Source organism: Mchenga conophoros, linkage group LG2 (assembly GCF_057382185.1).
Source record: "Mchenga conophoros isolate Kocher_MC1m ecotype Shallow Benthic linkage group LG2, M_conophoros_male_GT1.1, whole genome shotgun sequence".
Lineage (NCBI taxonomy): Eukaryota > Metazoa > Chordata > Actinopteri > Cichliformes > Cichlidae > Mchenga > Mchenga conophoros.
Window position 1 is genome coordinate 32,769,318 of NC_140527.1, and position 26,916 is coordinate 32,796,233.

General features: G+C 39.5%; 1 protein-coding gene across 1 annotated transcript; it reads left to right on the forward strand.

Annotated features, from left to right (window-relative positions):
• Positions 1-471: 471 nt before the first annotated feature.
• On the forward strand, positions 472-26,115 carry LOC146582392 (neuronal acetylcholine receptor subunit alpha-3-like). The gene is made up of 7 exons (XM_085296224.1): positions 472-717; positions 12,847-12,986; positions 13,077-13,121; positions 13,217-13,326; positions 13,648-13,855; positions 15,402-16,412; positions 25,072-26,115. Exons 1-7 carry the CDS (start codon positions 660-662, stop codon positions 25,195-25,197), a joined length of 1,698 nt encoding a protein of 565 aa, XP_085152350.1. The 5' UTR covers positions 472-659; the 3' UTR covers positions 25,198-26,115.
• Positions 26,116-26,916: the final 801 nt, after the last annotated feature.

A 26,916-nucleotide genomic window follows, 5' to 3' on the forward strand; every position in this document is an offset into this window, starting at 1 on the left:
GTGCGTTAATGGCTTTGCATTATATGATTTGGGCAGACTCTGCAGCCTTCAAGACTCTATTATTGAGTCGCTAATGCTTTAAGCTGCCTGAACATTGTTATGGTTGCAAAATCAATTAAGTGACTAAATAGGTCATTTACAGCTCAGTGCTGAAAATGTGCGTGTAGGTGAGTGCTGCATCTTTCTCTCAGGGGATAATTGTCTGAGGTAGGGATATTTGAGTTGTTCATTTTTTTTTAAAAGAAATGTTCCTAATTTTCACAAAACCCGCGTCAAACACTGAATAGGAGAGTTTTATGAATGTTTTTTTCTGTACGACCCTTACGCTCCTAGAGCCATATTCGAAACCATTTAATTATTCCAGACCTATCACCTCTGAGTCACTCTGAGTCAGATCGCAAGGTTTGACCCTTAGGTGTGCGTGTTTGTGTGCGCGCGCAAGCGTGTGGGACGCAGTGCCGGGGGAGGCAGGGGGAGGCGGGACGTGCAGAAGTTGTCCATGTCGGCAGAGCGCACCAACCTCTCCGCGTTCGGGAGCGCAAAGGAAAAAGATGCTCTAATCTTGAGGCTTCACAGACATCTGCAGCAGATTATTACGAGAAGTCATTGTTCAGCATCGCTATTTATATCCAAAAAACTCGCGAAGCGCCGATGTCTCCATGAATCTCTTCGGGAAACTAACAAACATCCTCCTGCTGGTGATCCTCGCAGCGCAAGGTAGGACACGGCGCTCCGTGCATCGCTGAAAGTGCCTCTTACTCAGTACTTTTAAACCATCACTTTCTGTGTTTTCCTTACTTGTCATGTCAGTTTTAAGTATTTTTGGCTGCCAAACTGACCTCGAGTTGACTCCTTTGTGCGCTTCTCAGTGACAAGAAACTGCATCTCTTTTCAGTCCAGATAGGAAGATCCATTAAAGCCAGTCAGGATAAAGGCAGAGCAACCCAAACTTTACCTCAGTTTATCAACCCAGTTAATTTGTATTTGGGCACGCATGCACGCTGATGTTGTCAAATCGCTGAAATGGCGAAACAGTGAACAGCCATATTCTTCTCAAATTCCTCTGGGGCACCAGCAGCGCACATCTTACAAAACAAGACCGTTTTGCTTTGTTCTTTTTTGCGTTTAACGTACTTGTTTCACACTACTTCACGACACAGGGCACAACATTTGTCCATGGGAAATTGTTCCCAGCCAATAACAAATCCCACGTGCCTGTGAAATATAATACCCCGTGCTTTTCGAACTTGTGGAGTCACTGTTATGCTGCAGAGAGTGAGAACAGTGGGATGTAAGCACACTGTATAATTGTTAGATTTTAGTCTACACATCGGGTTTGGTTACTTTTTATATAAGGTTGATGACTTAGAGCTTAACATGTCAGCATGTAGCTCACATTGACCATCAATGCCAAAAGTGACGCAACATAGGGGTGACAAACTGCTTGGTAAGTGTCCATACAGATTTCATCCCTGGTTTCACAAGGTGTGAAGGGCTTGGGGACTTCTGCAGAGTTCAGAGGTCAAGATTCAGACTAGCACCACAACACTGCACAGGCAAGCAGATGGTTGCCTGGGGTAATTACTATAAGTAACCTTGGTACTTAAAAAATGGACTAGAATTGACCAACAAAACTAAAATTTTCCTTATGCTTTAATAATAATCAAACTACTAGTTTGTCTGCACTTTGCTTTTCTCTATGTGCAACCCATTTCTTTATTTTCTTGTATTTAAAATCACCTGTGCACACATTTTCTTTTTGCTTCTGCCTTTGGGTTGTGTAAGGCTGTCAGTCTTTTGTGTGCTTTAGAATAGTGGGGTCTTTGAGTAGCTCCTTGGGGAACCAGAGAAAAAACAAAGAGTAGATAAATGCTCTAAAGAGGAAGCTTTGTGTCGTATTCCCATGTAACTTGATGGTTATTTTAATCTTAAGTTTTCTCCCATTCACTTCCACAAATATAGACACGCTTCTTCAGAGAGTGTCTTCACCAATGGGAACACCTTTAATGGGGATGTGTGTGTGGGATAAAATAAATGATAAAAAAAAGCTGCAGTGCCTTCATTTCATACTTAAATGGTAATTTTTTTTCACTTCACACAAAAATCACAATCATATATTTAGTGGTTTATATTTAGTTTCCAGACTGGAAAAACAAAGGCAGTGGGAAAGATCTTAAAACCAAAAGCTTCATTCTATCTGAAGGCCACCAGATGGCGATAGCTGTGGTGCTGCAGTTATTTCTGTCTTTATCCGACTGCATCCATTCTGTTAAAGTTTGAAGCCGCTACTTTCCTGCTGAGTCTATGGGCTTGGCCACACACTTTCGGTTATACATTTATACACAACAGTGGCAGCACAGATAAAAAATTTTACAGTTTGAATAATGTTTATGTGCTGTGCCGCCATCTTGGTTAAGTTGGGTTTGGTGGGGATCTTTCGACTTTTCGATTTGGAAATCCATTCCAGTAAAACATTCCAGCTGGGAACTCAGAAATTTCCACTTGGTTTGGAATGACTATTAAAATGAGACTTCAGAAACCAGTGGCTAATGTTAAAGGATCTATAATATTTATGACTATCAGTAGTTTAGTTGGAGTTAAAGTTTTAATGGCTAATTTAATTAGATTTTATATTGACTAACAAACTAAACTGAGAAGCAACTTTTTGAGTGAATGTTTTTAAATACTGAAATATAAAATTGTAAATACATTTTGTTTTAGCCTTAACTAAAGCTAGCTGGGACTATTTCGCCAGATAGCTTTTTCAGTTAGGCAACATTTGGCTGGTTGGTTAGAGGACAGAAATTCAAATTCAGATCTTAGGTAGTTAATGATATGTAGATAATAGGTTTTTATTTTTTCTACTGGTCACCTCCAGCCTTAATAGAAGTCATTTCTCGTGATAAACACCCAAATATTCCTTGAGGTATTCCAGATATCCCAATTGCTTTCCTGGGAATGGGCGGCTGAACATGCATCCTTCCTACAGACACTAGGAGGAGGAGTAATTAAATTGTTGTTTTTTTCATTTCAAAGTCCTGAGTGTGGTGGGGAGTTTGCTCCACATGTGGCACCTGGAGTCCTCCCTGGGGATCTGCACTAAGTGCCTTTGTACTGTCATGCTCTAGTCATCCTGTGTAGCAACCTAACACAGACTCACAGTTAAGGAGAAGGGATGTGTTTCTGTAAGACACATAAAGTCCCTCAATTGTCTCTTTTTATGCCTCCCTCTGTCCTGTCATTCCCTTCAGCTGGAGAGATTTGCTACAGCCAGCAGCCTTGCTGCTTTGCCCTTGAACTGAATGAATTTCAAAACAGTGCCTTAAAAGGATGACAGTGTCAGTGCTCTCATATCAGAGCACATTTTGCTCTAGTGAGAGGAAATCCACTTTATATTGTTACTAGTTGTGAGGCGGTTACCTTGAAAACCAGGAGGGTTTTGGCCTCACCTTTTCTATCCCCCTAATTTGTCCTCCAGCTCCCCTCTCCTCCACAATCCTTCACTGGCTCAGTGGTCTTTTCTACGGGTATGAACAGGAGCTGTGCATGCAGATAAGTGCCTAAAAACACACACAGATTGTACAAACACTCCCAGTGGGGGTCTGATTAGTGAGCTACAGAAGGTATTGTTTCCTGCTATCCAGGATCGGCCCTCATAACAGAGGAAAAGCTGATCCTGCCGTTCATGGGATTGGGGTATTTTAGTCAGAAATAGAATCATGTTGAAGTCGCTTGGAGGTAAGGAATGAGAAATCTGTACGGCATGGGGATTTAGTTGGAGTTATGACATTCAAAATAAAGCCACTGCCTGTGGAATATCGATTGTGGTGCACATCAGCATATTTTAGAGCAGGATGGGCTGCTATACCTTAGAGACTGAGTGATAAGGGTGAGTGAAACTGCGTGATGCATTTCCCTTCAGCATCTCCACAAATTGCTGAGAGAGATGTCCAGCCACGCTCGCATTATACTGACCCACTCCGCATTATGTTTCAGCCTTGACCCTTCATCTCACTGTACTGTGCTTTTTAATGGGTTGACAGCGTAGAGGCCAAGAGAGCCAGAAAACTAGTTATTCAAAAGTGTAGCGTGGCAACAATCAGAGTTTTTTCCCCCAATCTGAGCATTAGAAATGGTTTATATTAAGCCACCCTACTCTGTAGCACTTATCTAAGTCTGCTTATATGAAGTTGTCTGCTTTGCATCGCAGCATCATCAAGCGTATTTGCTCCTCTCGCAGACTTAAATGCTCGTCTGAGATTCCCTTGGAAATACAGAGCTGCTCTCCGGTTTCCCTCCATGAAGCAATATAGTTGCATTAAAATCTGACAGGCAATCAGTGTGCATGTGTGTGTAAGTATGTGGCTTAAGGGCTGTGTGGTGGCTTGAGGATCCTCTTAACACGATTGTCATGTGATTATTGCCACCAAACTCCAGTTACTTAGCTCCTACACATGCTGTGTAGACACCCTTATTACGCCCCCTATGGACACACACACACACACACACACACACACACACACACACACACACACACACACACACACACACACACACACACACACACACTCCTCCAAACAGCCCTGCTGTCTGATTCCTCTGGGACATCCTTGTCTTCTGAGCTGGCAATGAATTGAGTCACACTTCATGATGGAAAGATAGAAGGTGAGAATAAAAGTGCTGGGGAGGTTGTCCGAGATGCCCCAGATGGAAGATGAGCACATTTTGTGCCTCAGTCCTTCTTCTAACCACGCACCATTTTCTACTGAGTGGCCTCTGTTTCTCTTATTATGTATTTCTTTTTGTGTTTTTCCACAATCTCAGTGAACATAAGATTACAAGCGCTGAAGAACAGAAGCAGGATTAACAGCTTTAAAGAATGTCATCTGTAATACCTTTTGTAATACCTCTGTTCTCCATAATCTCTAAAGAATAATTATATCCATGAAGCCATTAGAGCCACTTGTATCAGTTACCTTATTGCTTTCTTCCCACTCAGTGCTTAAAGCAATCGTGGAGAGTTTTCCCCAAATGGATCGGAATACTACCCTCTTTTAGACCCAAAATGGAAACCACTATCTGTCAACTGGGGGAATTTCTTGTAACTGTATTTCTAACATACCCCAGTGCAAATGATTAAATCTGCAAAACACATTTTCCCAATACCCATTTAACCTATATTTATGAAGAGACAGAAGGGAGTAATGAACAGCAGTCATACACAGGAAGTGTTCATGGCCCTTGTAACCATTCAGCATACGAGGTGCCTGTTCAATCAGGTGATTTACAGTGGTACAAACTGTGCACAAAGTATGAAAAGCTATTACAGTGTTCAGTGCTTTTGTGGATTTAGCCAAATAACATAAGTATATGTTACCTGAGGCTATAAAGCTAGCATAAAAGATAGAATTCAATGAGTGAATCTCATCAGCACCTAAACACCCCAAATATAAATTGATATCTGTTACACTTGATGTAAAATGGTACTAGTACCCTAGATGTAACCAGTCCAACATAGTGCATCACTACAAATTATTCAAAACTCAACAAAACATCATGTATATATCCAATAACTGACTTTAAAGCTACACATATAATTTGGACATGACAGGTAAGCTTTAAATTCATGCTGAATCTCACTCTTGCTGAGCAGCGCTTACCATTGAAAACATTCTTCATCTTCCTCTCCTCTCTTTCTTCTCCATCTCTCAGTGTTAATGTTTTTTCCCTCTTCCTGGGAAACACAGCAAGTGCACATGTAGCTCACAGACGCGGTTTGTGTGTTTGGTTATATTTGTTGAATTGTTTGAAATGATGGCGGCTCCTCATCTGTAGCTAGCTAGATGCTTAAATAGCGGGATTTAATTTCCAATGATGACATTATTTTCCTACTATGAGAATTGGAATTACATATTTTAGCAAAGACTTTTAGCAGTTTAGCAAAGTCCCACCCTCCCCCCCCAATTTCTGTACTCCTCACTTTGAAATGAGGACACAACTTTAACTCAAACTTTAGCTAATCCACTGCAAAAACTTCTGCCATGGATTTGGGACGCAGCGTTTGTCAAAGTCTTTTTCTGCGTACTGATTCAGTCAATACTGCTGACATGCATGATAGACAGGCCTGCTTCAGCATCTCTGGAAGAAAGATAAGTAGCACTGACTACCTGCAGCTGCGACTGCAGTGCTGTGAGAACCATCACAGCCACCCACTCCAGGCAGACTAAGTCCCCAGACTGCATTTCTGAATTTAAGAGTGTCACAGCAACAGCACACATTCATTTCTAGCCTCTGCTAAAACAAGGCACAGTTTTAAATATGTGGATACATTTTAATTAAATACTTGGCAGACCTAAGCATTCAGGCTCATAGTGTCAGTCGTATTAAAAGACATGGCTTGAGCTTTTTTTATTTACGTTTTCCATAGAATGGCTAAATACTGTATTTTATCTCCTTTAAAAGGGGGCCCCATCTAGTTTTCCTTCCTTCCCATACGCCAGCTAAATCCTTGGGTGTTTATCTTGTTACATCAATCATTATTTCTTTGGATAAAATCACATTTCACTGAGTCTAAATGCCAAAACAGTGCCAAACCTTTTACTTTTCTGAGTGATTCGCCGTTGGGTTCATTATTTTGTGTCCCAGGTGCTGTTCCCGCCCACTCTGACACAATGCACAAAATAAAATGAGCGATTACGCCTGAAGCTCATTTTCCTGTTAACAGAGTTAATCACTTCTTGGATTATCTTAGCATTTCGTTTTTTTCGTCCGTTTTTTTTAAACAACACCACCAAAAAACCCAAACAAAAAACCTAAACCTAAGCTTACTTAAAATATCTTATACAGAGAGAATGCAGCCTCAAACCTCCCACATCTTTTTTGATGAAAGCAGGGAGACAAGTGGCAATTAAATTTCACGCATCAGTGAAGAAGAAAATCTTTTACTTTTCAGAATGGGTCAAGTCAAAGGTGGATGAACATAAATAGTAACACACATAGTTATGTGTATGTACTGTAGCCCCCATATATGAAGCTACACTTACCGTAGATTAAACACCTTATGCTTCATGGGACAGTCAGGACGGGCTGTAATCATTGTGGCTTCTCTTGTGCGTCATTCAGAATGTCAAAGTCAGGCTGTCAAAAACCCTGGAGAGCAAAGGCACACTATCTAGCTCTTCTCTCCTTGTACTTGCTGTCACTTTTCCTATCTCTTCTTGCCACTGTCTCTCTCTTTGTATCTGTTTTCTATGCACTCTGACAGTGGTGTATTTTTGGAGGGTAATTAGTTCCTTCAGAGTGTCCACAACTGGCTTCCAGGCTCATCCTGTTAAGCACATGCCTGATCAAAGAGCCTCCCACAGGCCATGGGTCTTCCAGTAGCTTTTGGCTCCTGTAGCCACAAGAGACAAAGACAGACTCAGTGTTTGGCTTTCTAATTCTAAATCAATGTGGCTTTTTAAGGGTGAAATGCATGACAGCTTGACTTGGCTTCATGTGCAGCAATACAAAGGCTTGTCACTTTGATACAGCACAAAGTGAGGGGAAGGAATGAGCACATGTCCGGTGAAATGAAACATGAATGTCATGATTTCTTTTGGCACAGTGATTATGGTAACTTCATTCTAAACCTTGAGGTAAGGTGAACCGATAAAGGAAAAGGACTTGGTTTATTTTCAGTTCTAGCTACAACCATTAGGGTTGGTTTGTTTGAGGGTATTCTTGGTTCCAGTGGTTTCTGTTGCCATTAACTTGGCTTTTTAAAATATACATATCTGAATGATTGTACCAATAGCTTGTTTCTATGACTGAAAAAAACAAAAAGACAGCCAGGCTGACCCAAATCAAAATGAGTTCAGCATCTCAAAATTTTGTCTTACTGACTTTAACTTCAAAGTAAGTCGGAATTTTGAATTACTAACTTGAAATTTAGTAAAGATACTTAACTAAAAATTTCTTTACCCATGGGAACATTTTTTCAGTGGTGGAGTGGTACATGCCAAACCTTTGTTTGAACCGTCTGAAACAATAGAAGCGTATCTGAAATGTGAGTGTATGTATAAATAATACAAAGTCCATAGGTGATTGAATGAATGAGACCTGTAGTAAGAAAACAATCTGAGTGCTCAAATGAGTAGAAAGGTAAATTATAAGTACCATTCCATTTCAGGTTTGAGATTGAAGATTCTTTATTTGTCACATGATTAGTTATACAAGCACAACATCCAGTGAAATGTATCCTGACATGCTCCTCGACTTAGCAAAACGAGAGGCAACATTATATACATTAAGTGAATATATACAGGAGGACATTATATGCAGCAATTAAGTGAATTAGGTACATAAAATTAATTACATTAAATAGACAATCTGGAAATTTTAAATTGAAAATCTGAAAAATGTACATTGTGCAAATGGGTGTTAAAGTGTCTAGAAGAGTCAGTCTGGGATGTGTTAGGAATAAGTCCTGTCTCTGTCACTTATGGATGCTGTGGGAGGGTGGGGTGCATGTTCTGGTTTAGGACCTGGATGGCTTGGGGATAGAAGCTCCTTTTGTTCTTGCTCGGATGGTGCAGAACCTTCTGCCTCTGCACCCACTCCACTGGAGCTCCGTTGATGATAATAGGCTTGTAGTATCTGTGCTGACTCCTTCTGAATTCCACCACCAGCTCCTTAGTCTTGCCGACGTTCAGCTGGAGGTGGTTATCCTGGCACCACGATGCCAGATCATCATTTACCATCCTCACTTACCAGACCAGTGGTTCTCAGTGTTTTTAGATTACCTTTTAATATTAGCTTAGCTCACTTGGCACCTCCTCATACCCCTTCCCCCAAAGAGTACTACAGAACAGGTAGTGTCAGTGTCAATGAGGCCACACAGAGCCGTTAGTCTGACCGTAATGGTGTTTTGCTTAACCAGAAAGATAAGAAGCAGCTATAATCCATGTATAAGATAATAAAACTTTACAAAACTGTTGTGTTGAAAATAAAAAAGTCACAGCCGTTACTTTTGGAAGCAACCTCACATCCCCCAAAATTTAATCCTTATGCTGACTCTCAGGGAAAAGCAGTAAAAGCTGTGCATAATCAACTGACATGTTAGTGCAAAGGTTATAATTAACTTCCTCTAAACTAAGGCTTCTTAACATCTTCAGTGCCAGAACAAATAAAGGGAATTAGAGGAGTGAATGTGCCATTGGAGGAAGGGGAAAAATATATTGGCTTCATTTTTTTTTTGTCACAAGGAACAAAAGGTCCAATTAACTGGCTGATTATAATTGCCCTGGTTTTCCCTCAGCCAATTAGAGGCTTAAACAAGGTTCTGAGAGTGCAACAAATTAGGGAGCAGTGGGCAGTTTTTAAGGCAGGTACAGAGAGCAGAAATTACACAAGTGTCCCCAGAGAAAGTTCTTTTCATTAAGCTTTAAGACTTAGATCGCCTCTGCCACTGACCTCAGAAAACTTCAGTGGTTTTGAAGTCACTACATAATTTTCAGCTTCTTACCCACTTAACAGGGAAGCAAGATCTTAAGAACAAAAATCAACCACACTACTGTGGAATAAAATCAGCTGTAGCCATGTTAACAGGCTCTTTTAAGTCTGCTGTGATTCACCCAGAGTAGAAGAGCACCCAACAATCTTAACTCAGGGATACTTTCTCTCTCCTCTTGATTGCAGCCGAGATAACTGCTCCCCACCATCGGTTTTCTGTTGTCTTTTTCCATTTTACTGCCTTAGATTGTTTTGGTAACACCGGCTTTATGAGTAAAGGTAATCCTGATCCTGAGTTTGATGGAAGCAAAGAAGTCGATATCATTTTAGCGTGTAAGCTGAGCCTGCCAGGGAAATTTGTGTTTAGCATCTAAGGTTGGAAAAAAAAAGTAAAAGGCTTCAAAAGTGTTTACTGATTTAGATTTTAACCTTTTAGACTCACAAAGAAACTAACTTGGGATAAATTCTCTGAAAATGTATTTATTCCTGTAGATTTTGTAAGCAAATGAGCTCGTCTCCCAAAATGAAAAAATGGACTGACGCTAAACTGAAAAGTCTGAACCATATTCATCTAAGTGTACTCCCTGTTGTAATAAATGCAAGAACAGCTTTATGACTTCACTTTATGGGTTGTTATTATGAAATATTTGTTCTGCCACACAGTTTCTTCAAGAATGTGCTATATTAAAGTGATACCCTCACTGAAAGTCAATTTTTATTTAAGGTGATTGTGTTGGGTATTGTGTGGTGTGAGTACATACGAGCCATATGAAAAAAATAATAATTAACTAAGCACCCTGGGAAATAGAGGAGCGCTTGCTTCAGAGCAAATCACTGGTTTATTCTGCTTCTGCTCCATCTGAACTCAAATCATGCCAGTTCACTTTAGCTTAGTTTAGCCAGTTTAGTAGCCTTGTATCAGTTTATATCTGAAATACACATTTGCTTGATGGTGCATGTTTCTGGTCGCAGTTTCTGTTACAGCTTGGTAATAAGCTGGTAAAATTGATATCATGCCATTACTTTAAAATCTGTGTTATCGAGTAAAAGGGCAGAAACTACGGGTAATAATGTGGAAACAAGCATAAGCTTACGAGGTTAAACCAATTAGTAATAGTCTAGTAATATTTCGAGAACAATATGACAATGTGCTAAAGATTAAATGATAAAATATGTGTATTCAAATTTTTTATGAGGTGACTACTTTTTGTATTCACCTGATAATAACAGTGTACACTGATTGATGCTTTAATATATTAGGATACTGCTATCATAATTTTGGAACAGTAATTTGTGTCAGATTTTCTGCCAGAGGTTTCTTCCTCTTAAAAGGGAGTTTCTCCTTCCCACCGTTGCACCTCATTTTTGCTCACAGGAGGTCATATGATTGTTGGGGTTTTTTCTGTTTTCTCTGTATTATTGATTTCAGGGTCTTTATCTTACAATATAAAGCGCCTTGAGGCAACTGTTGTTGTAACTTGGTGCTATGGAAATAAAATGGATTTGAATTGAACTGATTTGAGTTACCTGTTTTTTGAGACACGTCTGCAGTCAAGGGAAACCTGGTCCAGCATACCTAACAGACTGCCTGCTGCACTTCACTTAACTTCCAAAAATACATTTATTTGTCAAGTGTTGGTGCTCATTCTCCATGACTTAATTGCTTATGATAGAAGGAAGCCAAATAATTCAAAGAATAGGGAGCAGCAGTAAGTCTGATAAAGGTCAAGCACTGAAACTCCAGGAATAAACTTGATTTTGCAAAACAGACTGCTTGGAGTTTTGGATAGGTTTAAAATGTGACACGAATAACACACCGATGACCAAAAACATGGAAAAAAAAGCATCAAAATAAGAAACCAAAGCAGTTTTCTGTGTTTTTTTTTTTTTTTTAGAGAGGAAACAGATTCAGACAGAACGCGTCCCATTAAAGGTCTATGTTTTATTTAGCTATTTTCAAAGAAACAAACCTTTTCGGTGAATATGGCTGTTTGCGTGTATATGGGTCCTACTTGAATACATTCAGACCCATCTCTAAAATGCAGTTCACTAAGTGCAGGTTTAATGGTTTCTTAGTAGACTGAAAAATGTGTCCGGCATTTCATGACTGGGAAGCTGTGATGCGTGAGTTTGGCCTCAGAGGTTAAAGCATTTATTATTTAATGGTTTTCAGCCTGAACAAAATTAAACAGTTCAAAATTTAAGGGTATAGAAGGCCAACCACAGGCATCCTGTGTTTAGTTAACCAAGAAAAAAAAAAGGTAGCAGGGGATAAAGAAATATGATAAAAAGCAGGTGAAAAAAAGTCTGGAATGGAAGCATTTCTGTAGTTATGAATAGATGTGAGGAAGCTCATTGAAGCCACTAGAAGAGTGTTTCTGAGGGCTTGCTGATAGCGTGAGTGCCTGCTGTCCCGTGCGAGGCAACATTTTCTGCTTGGACAGTCGTGGGCCTGCATGTGCCATCCCAAGCACCAGCGTTACAAGTGGCAGCTTTCCACAGTATGACCTTCAGTCCAGACTTAGACACACTTGTCTAAGTCACTTGTCTGCAGACACTTTGGCCAAAGACACATCATTCTGTTTTGCTTAAAGCCTCTTGTGCTTTCAGATTTTCTACAAGCTTTTAGGCTTTAATGAGACTATGTAAACATACAACTGAACTAACACACTTTGATCATTTGTAGCCCTCTCTCCTGTCATTGAATAAACAGCTTAAAAATGACTGAAAGTCAAACTGAAAGCCCCAGTGCTGTGAAGACTGGTGCATAGATTTACCTTTTTTGCTCATCACTGTCAGAAGTACAATGAAGGTGAATGGAAGTTGATTTGTGATGCTTAACTTTAGCAAACTGCTGCAAACATATTTCCTTACATGTATCCGCATGGCTAGATACCTCCAGGAGTGAGTCCTTTAATAAAGCTGTAGGTGGATGTGTTGTTTGGTCTGTCTGCAGTAACCGTATAATGAAAGTGAGGAAATGTTGAAGCTATTCTGAGTAATATGGATTTATTGTGAAAGCTCACATGTATTGTTTGCATTTTCTCTCCTTCACACTTTATTTCTTTCTTACTTTATCACTCGCCGGTGAATTAAACCCTTGATATTACCACCTTCAGGACACAGGTGTTTTTTATGTTTCTATAGTGTTTGCTTTAGAAGACATTAATGTTAATCCTTCTGAGTGACTGAGCTTTTAGTTACATTGAAGTCAAGTTCAGTTTGCTAGCAATGCTGGACAATGCCTACATATCAGCTCACTAAATGTGAAGCGACAGTTTCCTCCCTTATTTCCCTGGCAATAACTTATCATCTTTTCATTTCATTATTAACATCTCCATCCTATTTTTCTAGGCTGTTTTTCATCTAAGGCAGAGGACAGATTATTTCGAAGGTTATTCCGAAGGTACAACCAGTTCATCCGACCAGTAGAGAATGTGTCGGATCCGGTTACTGTCGAGTTTGAGGTGTCCATATCTCAGCTTGTCAAAGTGGTAAGAGGGTAAAATCAGTATAACAAATAGGTGTTTGATTAAAATAAATAAATAATAAGGCTCGTCAAATTTCCCCGTTTATCTTTTCAGGATGAGGTGAATCAAATAATGGAAACCAACCTGTGGCTGAGACATGTGAGTGACAGTCACGAGCTTTGTTTTTATCTGTTCTTTTGTTACTTGTGGATTTTGTTAAGATCCTATTGTTTTAATCCCTGCTCGTCTTTCAGGTGTGGAATGATTACAAATTGAGATGGACCCCCTCTGAGTTTGATGGGATTGAGTTCATACGAGTTCCGTCCAATAAAATTTGGAGGCCAGACATAGTTTTGTACAACAAGTAAGTGTTAGAGCATAGATGCTAAGAGGTTGTTACACTGAGGATTTTATTTTGTTTTCCATCTATCATTATCTGAGAAATCTAGATGTCTATATTGGGCTATTTTATGTTATTTTCTCTTTTGCTTCTGAAGATACATTTTCACATCAAAAGCAACCACACACAGTAGATATGCGCACCCTGTGTACTTCTCTAACACAATTTGCGTTCACTTGCTAGCAGTACCCTCTTGTCATTGCCTAGTGGTGTTAAAACTGTAATCAACTACTAATTTCAAACATATCTGTTAATTATATGTATTTTGGCCTTTTTCTCTCACAGTGCTGTAGGTGATTTCCTTGTGGAAGACAAGACCAAGGCTCTGCTAAAATTTGATGGAACGATCACCTGGGTCCCTCCAGCTATTTTTAAATCCTCCTGCCCCATGGACATCACCTACTTCCCTTTTGACTACCAGAATTGCTCCATGAAGTTTGGTTCCTGGACCTACGACAAGGCCAAGATTGATCTAGTGCTCATTGGCTCAAAGGTGAGAAGGAGCAACTGGGGTGAAAGGAAATAGATCCCTGCAGTTACGTCATTAAGAAATCTCTGTCAGTTTTATTTATTTATTTGTTTTTAGCATTTTTATGCATCATTATTGAGAAGAATTATTTAGCACTGCACAGTAGTAAGTGCTTATATCTTCCAACTTGCTTAGATTGCTTCATTTTTTATGTTTGCCTTCCTCCTCTTTATTCAGTCCATTAGGTAAGTATCCTCAATGCACTTTCATTCTAAGAGATGACAGTTGCACAACAAAGCAACACTAACTTGCAATGTTACACTATATTGCCAAAAGTATTCATCCAAATCATTGAATTCAGGTGTTCCGATCACTTCCATGGCCACAGGTATATAAAATCAAGCACCCAGGCATGCAGACTGCTTCTACAAACGTTTGTGAAAGAATGGGTCACTCTCAGGAGCTCAGTGAATTCCAGTGTTGTGCTATGATAGGATGCCACCTTTGCAACAAGTCCAGTTGTGAAATATCCTCGCTACTAAATATTCCACAATCAGCTGTTATATTATAACACAATGGAAGTGACTGGAAACGACAGACATTCAGCTATGAGGTGGTAGGCCACGTGAAATCACAGCGGGGGATCAGCAAATGCTGAGGTGCATAATGCACTGGGGTTGCCAGCTTTCTGTAGCATCAGTAGCTACAGACCTTCAAACTTCATGTTGCCTTCAGATTAGTTCAAGAACAGTAAGTAGAGAGCATCATAGAATGAATTTGGCCACGCAGGTGCATCAAAGCCTTACTTCATCAAGCGCAATGCAAAGCAATGTATGCAGTGGTGTGAAGCGCGCCACCACTGAACTCTAGAGCAGTGGAGGTGTGTTTTCTGGATCGATCATCTGGCTATCCAATGGACGAGTCTGGGTTTGGCGATTTCCAGGAGAATGTTACTCATCTCACTACATTGTACCAAGAGTCTTGACTTCAACCTGACAAAACACCTCTGGGATGAATTAGAGCAGAAACTGTGAGCCAGGCCTTCTTGTCCAACATTGGTGTCTTTGTAAGAATGGTCAAAAATTTCCATAAACATGATTTCCTTGTGGAAAGCCTTCTCTGAAGAGTTGAAGCTGTTACAGCTGCAAAGGGTCACCTGACATCATGTTAAACCCTATGCATTAAGAAAGGAATATTACTCAATTTCATACGCATGAGCGAATGCTTTTGGCAGTACATTGCAGCTTAGACTTTGGATAGTCTGAATTAGAAAGTTAACTTTTTTTTGTTGAGAAGCAGTTGGAAATTTTAAACATGTGTTTGTTGTCTTTCTTTCAGATAAAGTTTACTATGTGTTTTTACCTGAAATTCAGAATGTGATGGATTGGGGTGGCCATTGTCAAAGGGAAGACTGATGATGAACTTATTACAATGTTAAAATTGACAAATGTATTTAAATAGATTATTTTAATAATGAAGACAGATTCAGTTCTCTTTAAATGAACTTGTTTTAAACTTTGAGATATAATATTTTTTTCTAAAAACAGCTTTCACATTTACATTTCACCAGGTGAACCTAAAAGATTTCTGGGAAAGTGGAGAGTGGGAGATTATTGACGCTCCAGGATACAAGCATGACATCAAGTATAACTGCTGCGAAGAGATCTACCCTGACATCACCTACTCCTTCTACATCCGCCGCCTGCCTCTCTTCTACACCATCAATCTCATCATCCCTTGCCTCCTCATCTCCTTCCTAACAGTGTTGGTCTTCTACCTCCCATCTGATTGCGGGGAGAAAGTTACCCTGTGTATCTCTGTCCTTCTCTCCCTCACTGTGTTCCTGCTGGTCATCACTGAAACCATTCCTTCAACATCTCTTGTCATCCCCCTGATTGGCGAGTATCTCCTCTTCACCATGATTTTTGTCACACTCAGCATTGTCATCACTGTCTTTGTGCTGAATGTTCACTACCGCACACCTATGACTCACACAATGCCCGAGTGGGTGAGGGCTGTGTTCCTTGGCGTGCTGCCCAGAGTAATGCTGATGAGGCGTCCTATTGACCAGGGCTGCTCCTCACCTGCCAGAATTACAGGAGGGACAGGAGGAGGAAGCAGCGGTGGAAGCAAGAAAAGAAAAAACAGTATAGGAGCAACAAGTAGCTCAGGAAGTGTAAGTGTTGGAGGCATAACTGGGGGTGTAGCCTGTCCGCCGCTGGAAAGCGGTGCAGGAGGAGGAGGGGGTACGTCCTCAGCTGGTGGCTCAATGAACTGTGTGGAGTATGGTGAGATGAACCGTGACATGAAACGGGACATGAACAGAAGGTTCCCCTACAGAGGCAAAGAGGTACCGACTCCTGTCCCACCGCCAGTGGTGCCACCACCACCTCCTCCCCAGCCACCTCAGACTCAGGGGCCCCAGGAGTCAGAGCTGCCCAAGCTGCCGAGGCCCATCAATGCTTCATCGCCGGTAAACGCTGTCGTCGCCTTTTCTGTGGTGTCTCCCGAAATCAAGCAGGCCATTGAGAGCGTAAAGTACATTGCAGAGAACATGAGGACTCGTAACAAAGCCAAAGAGGTATGCAATGTGGAAAACACAGTTTTATTTATTTCAATATGCTTTTCAAATTGATAGAAGTTATACTATATAGACAAAGTACTGGCCCACTTCTCTTTGAGTGTAGTGCTGTAATAGGATACCAACATTCAACAAGTCAGTTTGGGAAATTTATTTCCTCCTAGATGTTTTTCAGTCAACTGTGAGGCAGTCTTGCAAAGTACAAGCATTTAAGAACCACACTCAGCCATGACGATAAGACCAACTTAAGATACAGAGCACTATTGCCAAGTGCTGAAGCACCATCCATTTACAATGTATAAATGGATGGACGGTACTTAAATATCGCCTTTCTACTCAATTTGAGCACTCAAAGTGCATCCGCCAAATTGCACACATTAATACAGTGCTTTTATTTATAGTTAAGCATTTTTTGTCCAGCACATATCGATGGATGCAACAGGGGAAGCTCAGTTCAGTTGGTCCATGTGTTAATATATGAACACGTGGACAAAATACTGAGCTGGGGGGGCAATCCACCAACCTCCTAGTTGGTAGGCAATCTCCTCCAGCACCCAAAAAATGTGTTTATAATGCATAAACGTCACCAAGACTCTGCTGATTCAATAACTGATGTTAACATCAGCACAAAAACTGTGCGGAGAGCTTCTCATTGTCAGTTTCCAAGGCTGAGTGGCTGCTGTAGGTGTGCTTTGTTGATGGTCCATTACTTTGTCTGTAAAGTGTATAGCAGGGGTAGGCAACCTTTCTGATGATGAGTGCCATCTGAAATTTCCTCAGAAGTCAATGTGCCATATGATTGCATTAGCAATAAATTTAATAACGCTCTATATTAACAGTTACACACTATATAGAACAACTTTATAGAATTATATTTGTTCGCAGATGTTCGCAGCTATCAGCGAATAGTTATCAGCTATTTTGAAACAAAAAAAATAAAAAGACACTTTTTATCCATAACAAGAACTCGCTATTTATGGTCTCCTCACAACAATGATAAGAAAAATAAACTGGGCCAATATGGCATGCTTGTTAATACAGGGTGGGCCATTTGTATGGATACACCGTAATAAAATGGGAATGGTTGGTGATATTAAAGTCCTGTTTGTGGCACATTAGTATATGTGAGGGGGCAAACTCCTCAAGATGGGTGGTGACCATGGTGGCCATTTAGAAGTCGGCAATCTTGGATGCAACTTTTGTTTTTTTCAATAGGAAGAGGGCCATCAAACTTATTGGTAATGTCACAAGAAAAACAATGGTGTGCTTGGTTTCAATGTAACTTTATTCGTTCATGAGTTATTTACAAGTTTCTGACCACTTATAAAATGTGTTCAATGTGCTGCCCATTGTGTTGGATTGTCAATGCAACCCTCTTCTCCCACTCTTCACACACTGATACCAACACCGCAGGAGAAATGCCAGCACAGGCATCCAGTATCCGTAGTTTCAGGTGCTGCACATCTCGTATCTTCACACCATAGACAATTGCCTTCAGATGACCCCAAAGATAAAAGTCTAAGGGGGTCAGATCGGGAGACCTTGGGGGCCATTCAACTGGCCCACGATGACCAAACCACTTTCCAGGAAACTGTTCATCTAGGAATGCTCGGACCTGGCACCCATAATGTGGTGGTGCACCATCTTGCTGGAAAAACTCAGGGAACGTGCCAGCTTCAGTGCATAAAGAGGGAAACACATCATCATGTAGCAATTTCAAATATCCAGTGGCCTTGAGGTTTCCATTGATGAAAAATGGACCAACTATCATTGTACCCCATATACCACACCAAACCATCACTTTTGTTGTTCCAAAAGTGGGTTAGTGTCAGACCAATAGTGGTGGTTTTGTTTGTTAACTTCAACATTTACATAAAAGTTTGCCTCATCACTGAACAAAATCTTCTGCGTGAACTGAGGGTCCTGTTCCAATTTTTGTTTTGCCCATTCTGCAAATTCTGTGTGCCGATCTGGGTCATCCTCGTTGAGATGCTGCAGTAGCTGGAGTTTGTAAGGGTGCCATTTGTGAGTAGCTAATATCCACCGAAGGGATGTTCAACTAATGCCACTCTCCAGTGACATGCGGCGAGTGCTACGCTGTGGGCTCTTGCTGAATGAAGCTAGGACAGCCACTGATGTTTCTTCCTTAGTGACAGTTTGCTTGCGTCCACATTTTGGCAAATCCAACACTGAACCAGTTTCACGAAACTTAGCAAGCAGTTTGCTAACTGTAGCATGGGAGATGGGTGGCCTCGTAGGGTGTCTTGCATTGAAATCTGCTGCAATGACCCGGTTACTGCGTTCACCAGATAGCAACACAATTTCGATCCACTCCTCACGTGTTAACCTCTTTGACATGTCAATGGCTGTGAACAAAGAGAAACTTGTAAATAACTCATGAAAGAATAAAGTTACGTTGAAACCAAGCGCACCATTGTTTTTCTTGTGTTGTGACAGTGACGTACACTGTCTTGTTGGTATAGGTAAAATGTATATTTCTATACATTTCACGTCAGATAAAAACTTTGGTTGTAAGATTCAGATAATTATTTATTAAAAGCGAGACATTTTAAATGAGAATAAGACACAAAAGTACTTCTTTGTGCCCCCCTTTCCCTGTTAATGCCCCACCTGGCCCCCTGGCAACACTTTGCTAGACCCGCCCCTGCACAGTTACCAGCTGTCAGCTACTTAGAAAAGGATCCTGGGGTTATTTGTCTCTCAGAAACAGTTCATAACTTCCCTTCAACTCATTCATGTCACCTAAAAGGTTAACCTGTTTCTCCATCACCTGTTCAGCTCTGATGAGTCAGTAAGGACATCTCCTGGTTTCATCTTCATGTTTCCCTCTCACCAGATAACCAAACCGATATCATGACCAGCAGCTTTTACAGCTGTGGCTCCAGCAAACATCAGCTGATACTAGAAATTAATATTAAATAAATTCTAACAACAGCTGATCAAGCTTAAACGTGCTGATGTTGTTTAGCGTGACATCCGCTGGTTTCCTCTTTCTGGTGCAAAGTGGGTGATAAACAAACAAGAGAGAAAAGCTGATCAGCTGATCATTGATCAGTTTCATGATTGAAGTAGCAGCAGGAGAGGGAAGGAGAGAGAATGAGAGAAGAAGAGCCAGCTGTGCAGCAAAGACACAGAATAACTCCAGCTTTGTGTCTTTTTTCATTGTAGGTGAAGTACGAGACAAACTGTTTTCCCTTTCAACTCAATACGAAATGTGTAATATTTTCTATGAATACGGGACGATTCCATTTTTTACATGACGGTTTGCAACTCTACTAACTAACTTCATGAATAAAATAAAGTTCACTATCAGTGACATAGCATACACCCAGCTGTATCGAAACTCCGTCACGCTAGCTAGTACGCAGTACGAGTTATTGTAACTGACTGTAAAAAGTCAGCACAACGAAAATAAACTCCACCTAAACTTGGTTTATATCTGACCCAGATAGACTGCAGGTCATAACTTCTTACCTGAAGTTCAGTTCACCTGACACTCGGACCGGCGGCCGCCTCGGGTCTCTCCTCCTCCTGCCTCTCCTTTCCCTCATCCATCTGCTGGCCTCTGTGAAAGCTCCGCCATAGAAACCACCACCAAACAACTGAGTTATTTTTACACATTGGCCAGCATGTGGCCAATCCACCACCTTTCATTGTTTATACCTTAAAAAAAAAAAAATAAAAAAAAAAAAATCAGCGGTCCATAAAAACGAAAGATCACCATCGGCCTATCAGGCAAATGCCCAGTAGCCAGTCCAGCTATGGTCGTGCCATCAGTTAACCCTTCGCGTGCCAGCTGTGGCATGCGTGCCCAGGGTTGCCGACCCCTGGTGTATAGAGTCGTCTTAGCAAGTTGGGACAATGTGTAAAATTTAAATAAAAACAGTATACAGTGATTTACAAATCATTCAAACCCTATTTTTGTATTAGAAAAAATTAGAACTGATTTTTTTAAATTTATTTTTAAATGATATATGGTTCCATTTAAGCCAGAAACGTTTTTCAAGAACAGCCGGAACTGGGACAAGAAACAACAGTTTGTTGCAATACAATGCATGCAAGAAAAGATGGGAAAAGCCTTCTGGGCTTTCAGAGAGAGCTGTGTCAAATCTGAGTGACATCAACATAAAACTGGTTTGGGCTACAAGTGTGAAGTTAAAAATAATCCAGTTAAAGAAGAGCTAAAAACAAGCTTTTTTGCTTGTCTGTGCCTGAGGCTAAAGGCTTGTGGCTATATTAGTCACTACAAGCAAAACAAACAGTGAATATTTTAAGTGGCTGTGATATATTGTTGAAAATATAGTCTCCTGGCTTCATGAAAGAAGGACCATTTACTAATATGTGCATGGAAAAGCTGTTATCGAGTGCACCAAAAATTACAGTTGGGCTTATGAAATTGTGTCCAAAGAGGAAGAAAAGGCAGATCTTTCCAAAGTGTTTCCACTGGAGTGATGATGGTTAAATAGTAATAAGAGTGTTTTGTAAAACTGGAAATAATTGCCAAAAGCCAATGGTATTAAAAATTCATACATGAGACATTTGTACGCGCAATGTAGTCACACACGTTTACACATCTGCTGTTAGTAAAATGAGGGCCAATACGTCAGGCTTTGGTGTGTAAACTTTTATGGTTTTTTTGTTCTGTGACAAGAGTGTAAAAAAAGGTCAAGCAGGTATAACAACAATGTTCATTTGAGGGACTATGCATCAACAATGATTTTTATAATAATGTTTTGCCACACTATTTAATCTTATCACATAACTTTTCCACATTACTATGATTACAGGGATTACATTACTATGTTGAAAAACTTTTATGTAGCTGTGTGCGGCACTCAAGCTAAATTGATGCCTGCACAACCCTGAAATGCTTCTTAAAATAAATATCCAGACATTAATAACAGCAAAGAAGGCGCAAAACCTAAAGGTAGTACCCTTGTTAGGATTTATATACGTGGTTAACATTACATGTTATAGCTTGATAATAACATGATGGGGTTAGGTGTTAATATAGAGGAAAAGAGACAATAAAGATATACAATTGAATTACATATAATTTCAGGTTAATAACCAAGTAGTAGCATATCTCAACCACGTTTTAGTTGTTAATTAATATTATATATTTTTTAAACCTTGGTAATAATAGACTGTTTATAATGCTTGTAATGTGGTAGTAAAGTGGAGTAATATGGATTAAATGTAACATTGTCTATTAGGCAAAATCATTTATTAATGTTTTGGTAACAATATCTTAACCTGTGAGCACTGAAATAGTCATTTCTGTGCAGTCTGAAGCTAAACATTATTGCCTTTTTATTTTATTTTTATTTTTGCCATTTCTATTTAATTTAGGTCTCATTGCAGATTTTAAACAAAGTGCACAGATATATATCTGCGTCCACATTATTATATATAGTTATTGGCACATTATATACATTTGAGTTTAATATAAGTCAGCTAAAAACCGTGGTAGCTATTACCTTACATATATTTAGATGACATTGTGTGGTCATTACTACTTTATTTCGACATTATTACTGCCCTATTACCATGCTGTTTCTAAGCTGTAACCTCAAATTCTACCAAAAATGAACTATTTTGTGCATTTGGGGAAAATTTAACACATTTTGACAACCAAACCAAGAATCAGTTATCGTAGTCTGACCACCTACACCCAGTTTTCACTAATATTTTGCGTTCTTGCAAATTGAGGGAGATGCAAACACAAAGTCAGAAATCAGCCAACGACAGCATCTCCCGGCAAGAGAGGCACCAAAGAGTTTACCACAAACTCACAAATGACTTCCCCTTAATCATACCCTGTCTTAAACATAAGTGATAAAAATAAAAATGTCTGCTTTCTAGACCTTTTATAGATTTTAGAACAGATTTCCCCCCCAAATATATGCAGGACATAAATAATCACACACATACACATAACCAAGCATTACTACATGTGGTTCATCTATGCATAATAGATGAATTTCTATCTAGCTTGGTAAATGGCTTGGAAGCCATTTACAGAGGGCTGCAAAGGGAGTGTAAAGCTTCTTGTTTGTCACAGATAGAGGGCTTTGTGCATTCCTTCCTCACACTCTGGATGGTCCTGATATGATTGTTGCTGCTGCTCCAGCTTTACTTAGCAATGCTTGGATCCTTCTTGCATGCAGAATAGCCATACGGCCTTCTATATTCACACAATGGCATTATGGTCACTGAATCCATGATCTTATTGTCCACACCTGACTGATCAGGCCACACTCACACTATATTTAGCACTGTGCAGATGTATTAGACATAAAAAGGATGTGAGGAAGCCACAATGCCATAAATAGCGTTTATTAATACTAAAGTTCAGTAAATTAAAAAAAATTCCTTCCTAAACTGTTTAAATGTAAATAGAGAAAATAACTATTTATTCTATAAAGGATTCCACTGGGAACATTACTCATGATCCACAACAAATAAATACATCTTTTAAAGACTTTCATGAGGCTTTACACTCACTACAGGTTAATCTCTCTTGCAGAATTTCTTAAATATATAAATGTACCGAAAATAAATGACGATCAGATTGTGGTTCTGAATTCACCATGAATGCATCTCCCAAACAATAAAGCCCCAGGGCCACATGGTTTTCCAGCAGAGTTTTACAAAGAATTTTGGCCTCTACAAGCAACTTCTTTTTTCAGAATGGTCACTGAAATTCAGAATGATCAGACTCTGTCTCTAAACATGAACTCTGCTGTCATTAGTCTACTTCTTAAACCAGGCAAGGATCCTGCATTCCCATCCAGCCACTGCTCCATTTCAATTATAAACGTTGACCTTACAAAGTCCTTGCCAGAAGTTTAGAAAAAATAACTGCAATCATAATATATTCTGACCAAACAGGCTTTATCGAGGGTCGTCACTCAGTGAATAATACACGTAGACTAATAAATATAATACATTATTGCTCTATCAACAAATTAGAAACCACAGTTGTCTCCTTAGATGCAGAGAAAGCATTTGGCCGGATAAACTGAAAATTTGTATTAGCAGTTCTGCATAAATCTGAATTTGGTTCATTCTTTATAGACTAGATTAAAACACTGTACAGCTTTCCAAATGCTTGTGTTAGGACAAATGATTTTAATTCACAAAGCTTCAACCTACATGGTATAAATCTTCACTTTTCCAAACTATCACCCATTTGAAACAATCCAGATATTTACCATCGTGACATCATGAGAAAGGGATTAACAATCTAGAACGTGTTATACAAAATGGAAAGTTTATTTCATTTGAAAATTCAGAATCAGCAAAGCTAAATTTCTTGAATATCAGCAAGTAAAGCCAACATACAGGACAAATTCAATCCCAGTCAACTGAATCTAAAAATACATAATTGGCTAACAAGTTTTTTTTAAAAAATATCTGAACCCCAAATGGTTATCAAAAATGTAAAAGCTATTGTTTAAAATTAACAAATCAATTCCCCTCCCAACTGTAAAGTGGGAGCGAGATCTTTCCATGAGTCCAGATCAAAACTTCTGGACACATGTATGCTTAAAATGCCGTCAAAATGACCAAAAAGGAAATCAAAAAATGGCTTTTTTTATTAATCAGTGTAGAAATTTACTTCTTGATCACATTATTCTGGAGATCACATTATTTGGTCTCTTCAAAAAACCAACTGGGTGAATTTGTCTCTCTGGTCCTTGCTGATCAATTCCATTACCTAGAGGGGCTGGTCGCTGTAGTCTTGTTTCCCCATTTGCCTTGCAGGTGGATGAGGATGGTCTGTGGGACTATGCGTGTCTGCAGCCTCCTGAGAGCTGGAGAGCAGCTTTTGCTGTTTTGGAGTGTCTCTGTGTCTGCCTCGGTTGGTGGAGGTAGAGAACTGGGGAAGGTGCTGCCTAATAGTCTTCAATTCAATTCAATTCAATTCAATTTTATTTATACATCGCCAATACACATCAAGAGTTGTCTCAAGGTGCTTTATATTGTAAGGCAGACCCTACAATAATACAACTGAGAAACACCTAATATGACCTCCTATGAGCAAGCGCTTTGGCGACAGTGGGAAGGAAAAACTCCTTTTTAAAAGGAAGAAGCCTACAGCAGAACAAGGCTCAGGGATGGGCAGCAATCTGCCGTGACTGGTTAGTGTGAGAGGAAGAAGACATTCATCTGTATACTCCAGTATGCTCTTTGTGTGGGGATGACTTCTTCCTACTCTGGGGTCTTGTAGGGGGTTGTGGATTGCGTGGGTCACAGTGTGTAAGCCCATTTATGTGGCTTTTTTTTTTCCTGCCTGTCCTGCCTTAGACATTGTCATACTATACCGCATTTAATATAATAACTGAAATTACACAAATAAAAATAAGAAAATAAATAAAGAGATAAAAGATTCACATGAACAAGAGGAGCCTATAAAGGTTCTATATAGCTGTTCTTGCAAAATCAAAATGTTTTTGGCACCACAGTGTCTTTAGAGCACAAAAAACAGTGAATGTAACAGTTTGTGCCATAAAGTTCACAATTACCATTAAGCAAAGGTCGCTTGAAGACATTTGGAAGAGGAAAGAAAGACAATGTGCTCTGGTTATTTTTATTCTTTTTACTTTAAATTTCCTTTGTTTTCTCTCCTCAGGTGGAAGATGACTGGAAGTACGTTGCCATGGTCATTGACAGGATTTTCCTGTGGGTGTTTGTGACAGTGTGTGTGCTGGGAACTCTGGGACTCTTCCTTCATCCCCTCATCAGTTTCTTTAAATGAACCACGTCTCTATGTCCTCACTTTTTCTCTTATTTTTGTCTACTTCTGTCTCTTTGCTCCACTTTGAGTACTTCGAGAATTATTCCCTTTGCCGGTCTTTCGTGTCTTTCACAGATGCCATTGACCTCCTTTTCCAGCTTTCTGTTTCTCCTTTATCTGCCTCATGCTCTTCGCTGGGATTGCCATCATCAGCCATCACTTCTAGCACTCCGCTGTCTGTTTTCTCACACGACTTACCCAGATTTCCTCATCCTTCTTATGCTTTTCAATGTGCAGTTGATGCTGTCTGGTCTTACTTTAACAGCCTCTTTCTCTCTTTCTCTGTTTTTAAAACCCTGCTCTTCTTTCATTATTTCTTTCTTTCTTTTCCATCGCTGCTTGTCTTTTCATGGTAATCCTGTTTCTTGTTGAGGCTGCATTTCTACCACTCTGTGTGTTTAAGTGAAAATGTCCATTTTGTTATGATTGTTGTACAGTCTTAAACAATGATAAAAAAAATTCTAAAATTGTCAGGAAACTGTTTAAGGGAATGTTGTAAGTACTGTATAAGTTTGAATAATTTCAAAGGGAAATGCATGAATGACTTTTCACTAGTCATTGTAAAGATTTTTGAGAGCTGTGCACAATATGACCTTTAAAGCTAAGAAACAATAATGCAGTCTTGTGTTTACTTGTTGTCAAATAGAAGTTATCTGTATTTTTCCCAGTAAATATCTGTAAAGTGTCTTATGCATGGCTTTGGATAATGACACTGACTATGGCTATACACCTTTAAAGACGTAGGTTTTCAGGTCTAATTATGCACCAAATTTCACAGAATCGGTGAAACATTTACAATGTATAGATACACTTTGACTTGCACAATGTAGATTAAACTTATAAAAGACGTGAAATAAATTGAATAATAAATTTAAAAATTGCTCTAGTCTTTTCTAACAAATAAATACAAATTTACCGAGTTTGTACTTTCAGTCCTTGATCTGTAAGCTGAGTCATTCAGTCAAAATGAAATACAGATCCCAGAGGCTGAAACCCTACTTGAGAAGTTAATGCCTTTTTGTGTGTTATAGGACTTGTGTGTCTGTGTGTGAATCCTAAAAATGAACTTGCCACTAATAAATGGTAATATAAATATAAATAGATACAAGTGTCACACAAAAGACAATAATAAGATTCAGCAATATCAGATTACAGTGAAGTCTGAAGACTTGGAACCTTAATTTAAGTTATACAAAAACATGACCAGCTCTATAAATTTTCTAGCATAATTATATTCATTATTATTTGTTTAAAAGGCAATAGTACATGTGCAACATTCATTTCATTCATTTAGTCAAAATCTTTTACATGTTTAGAAATAAATACCAAGTCAAAAAATGTCTTGATGCATGCTCGATCATCCAGGTAAGGAAATCTCAGAAAGCTGATCCAAGTGACTTCTTCAGCCTGACTATACACACCACACTTGCAAGACAATACATCATTAAGTTGACTTTGAAGACAATGGATTGTTAACAAACCACTCTACAACACAAAACTTTTTGAGGTGTCATTTTATCAGACTGAACAACATGCACGCAAACACTACCAAAAATATAACCTTTTCTGATTGTGCCACCAATTTCAAGCCAAAATTAGGACTGGAAGGTCCTGAAGTTCAATCAATGTGTTATCAGCTGGTCTTGAGTTATCTAACACGGTGATGCACATAGGCAGAAG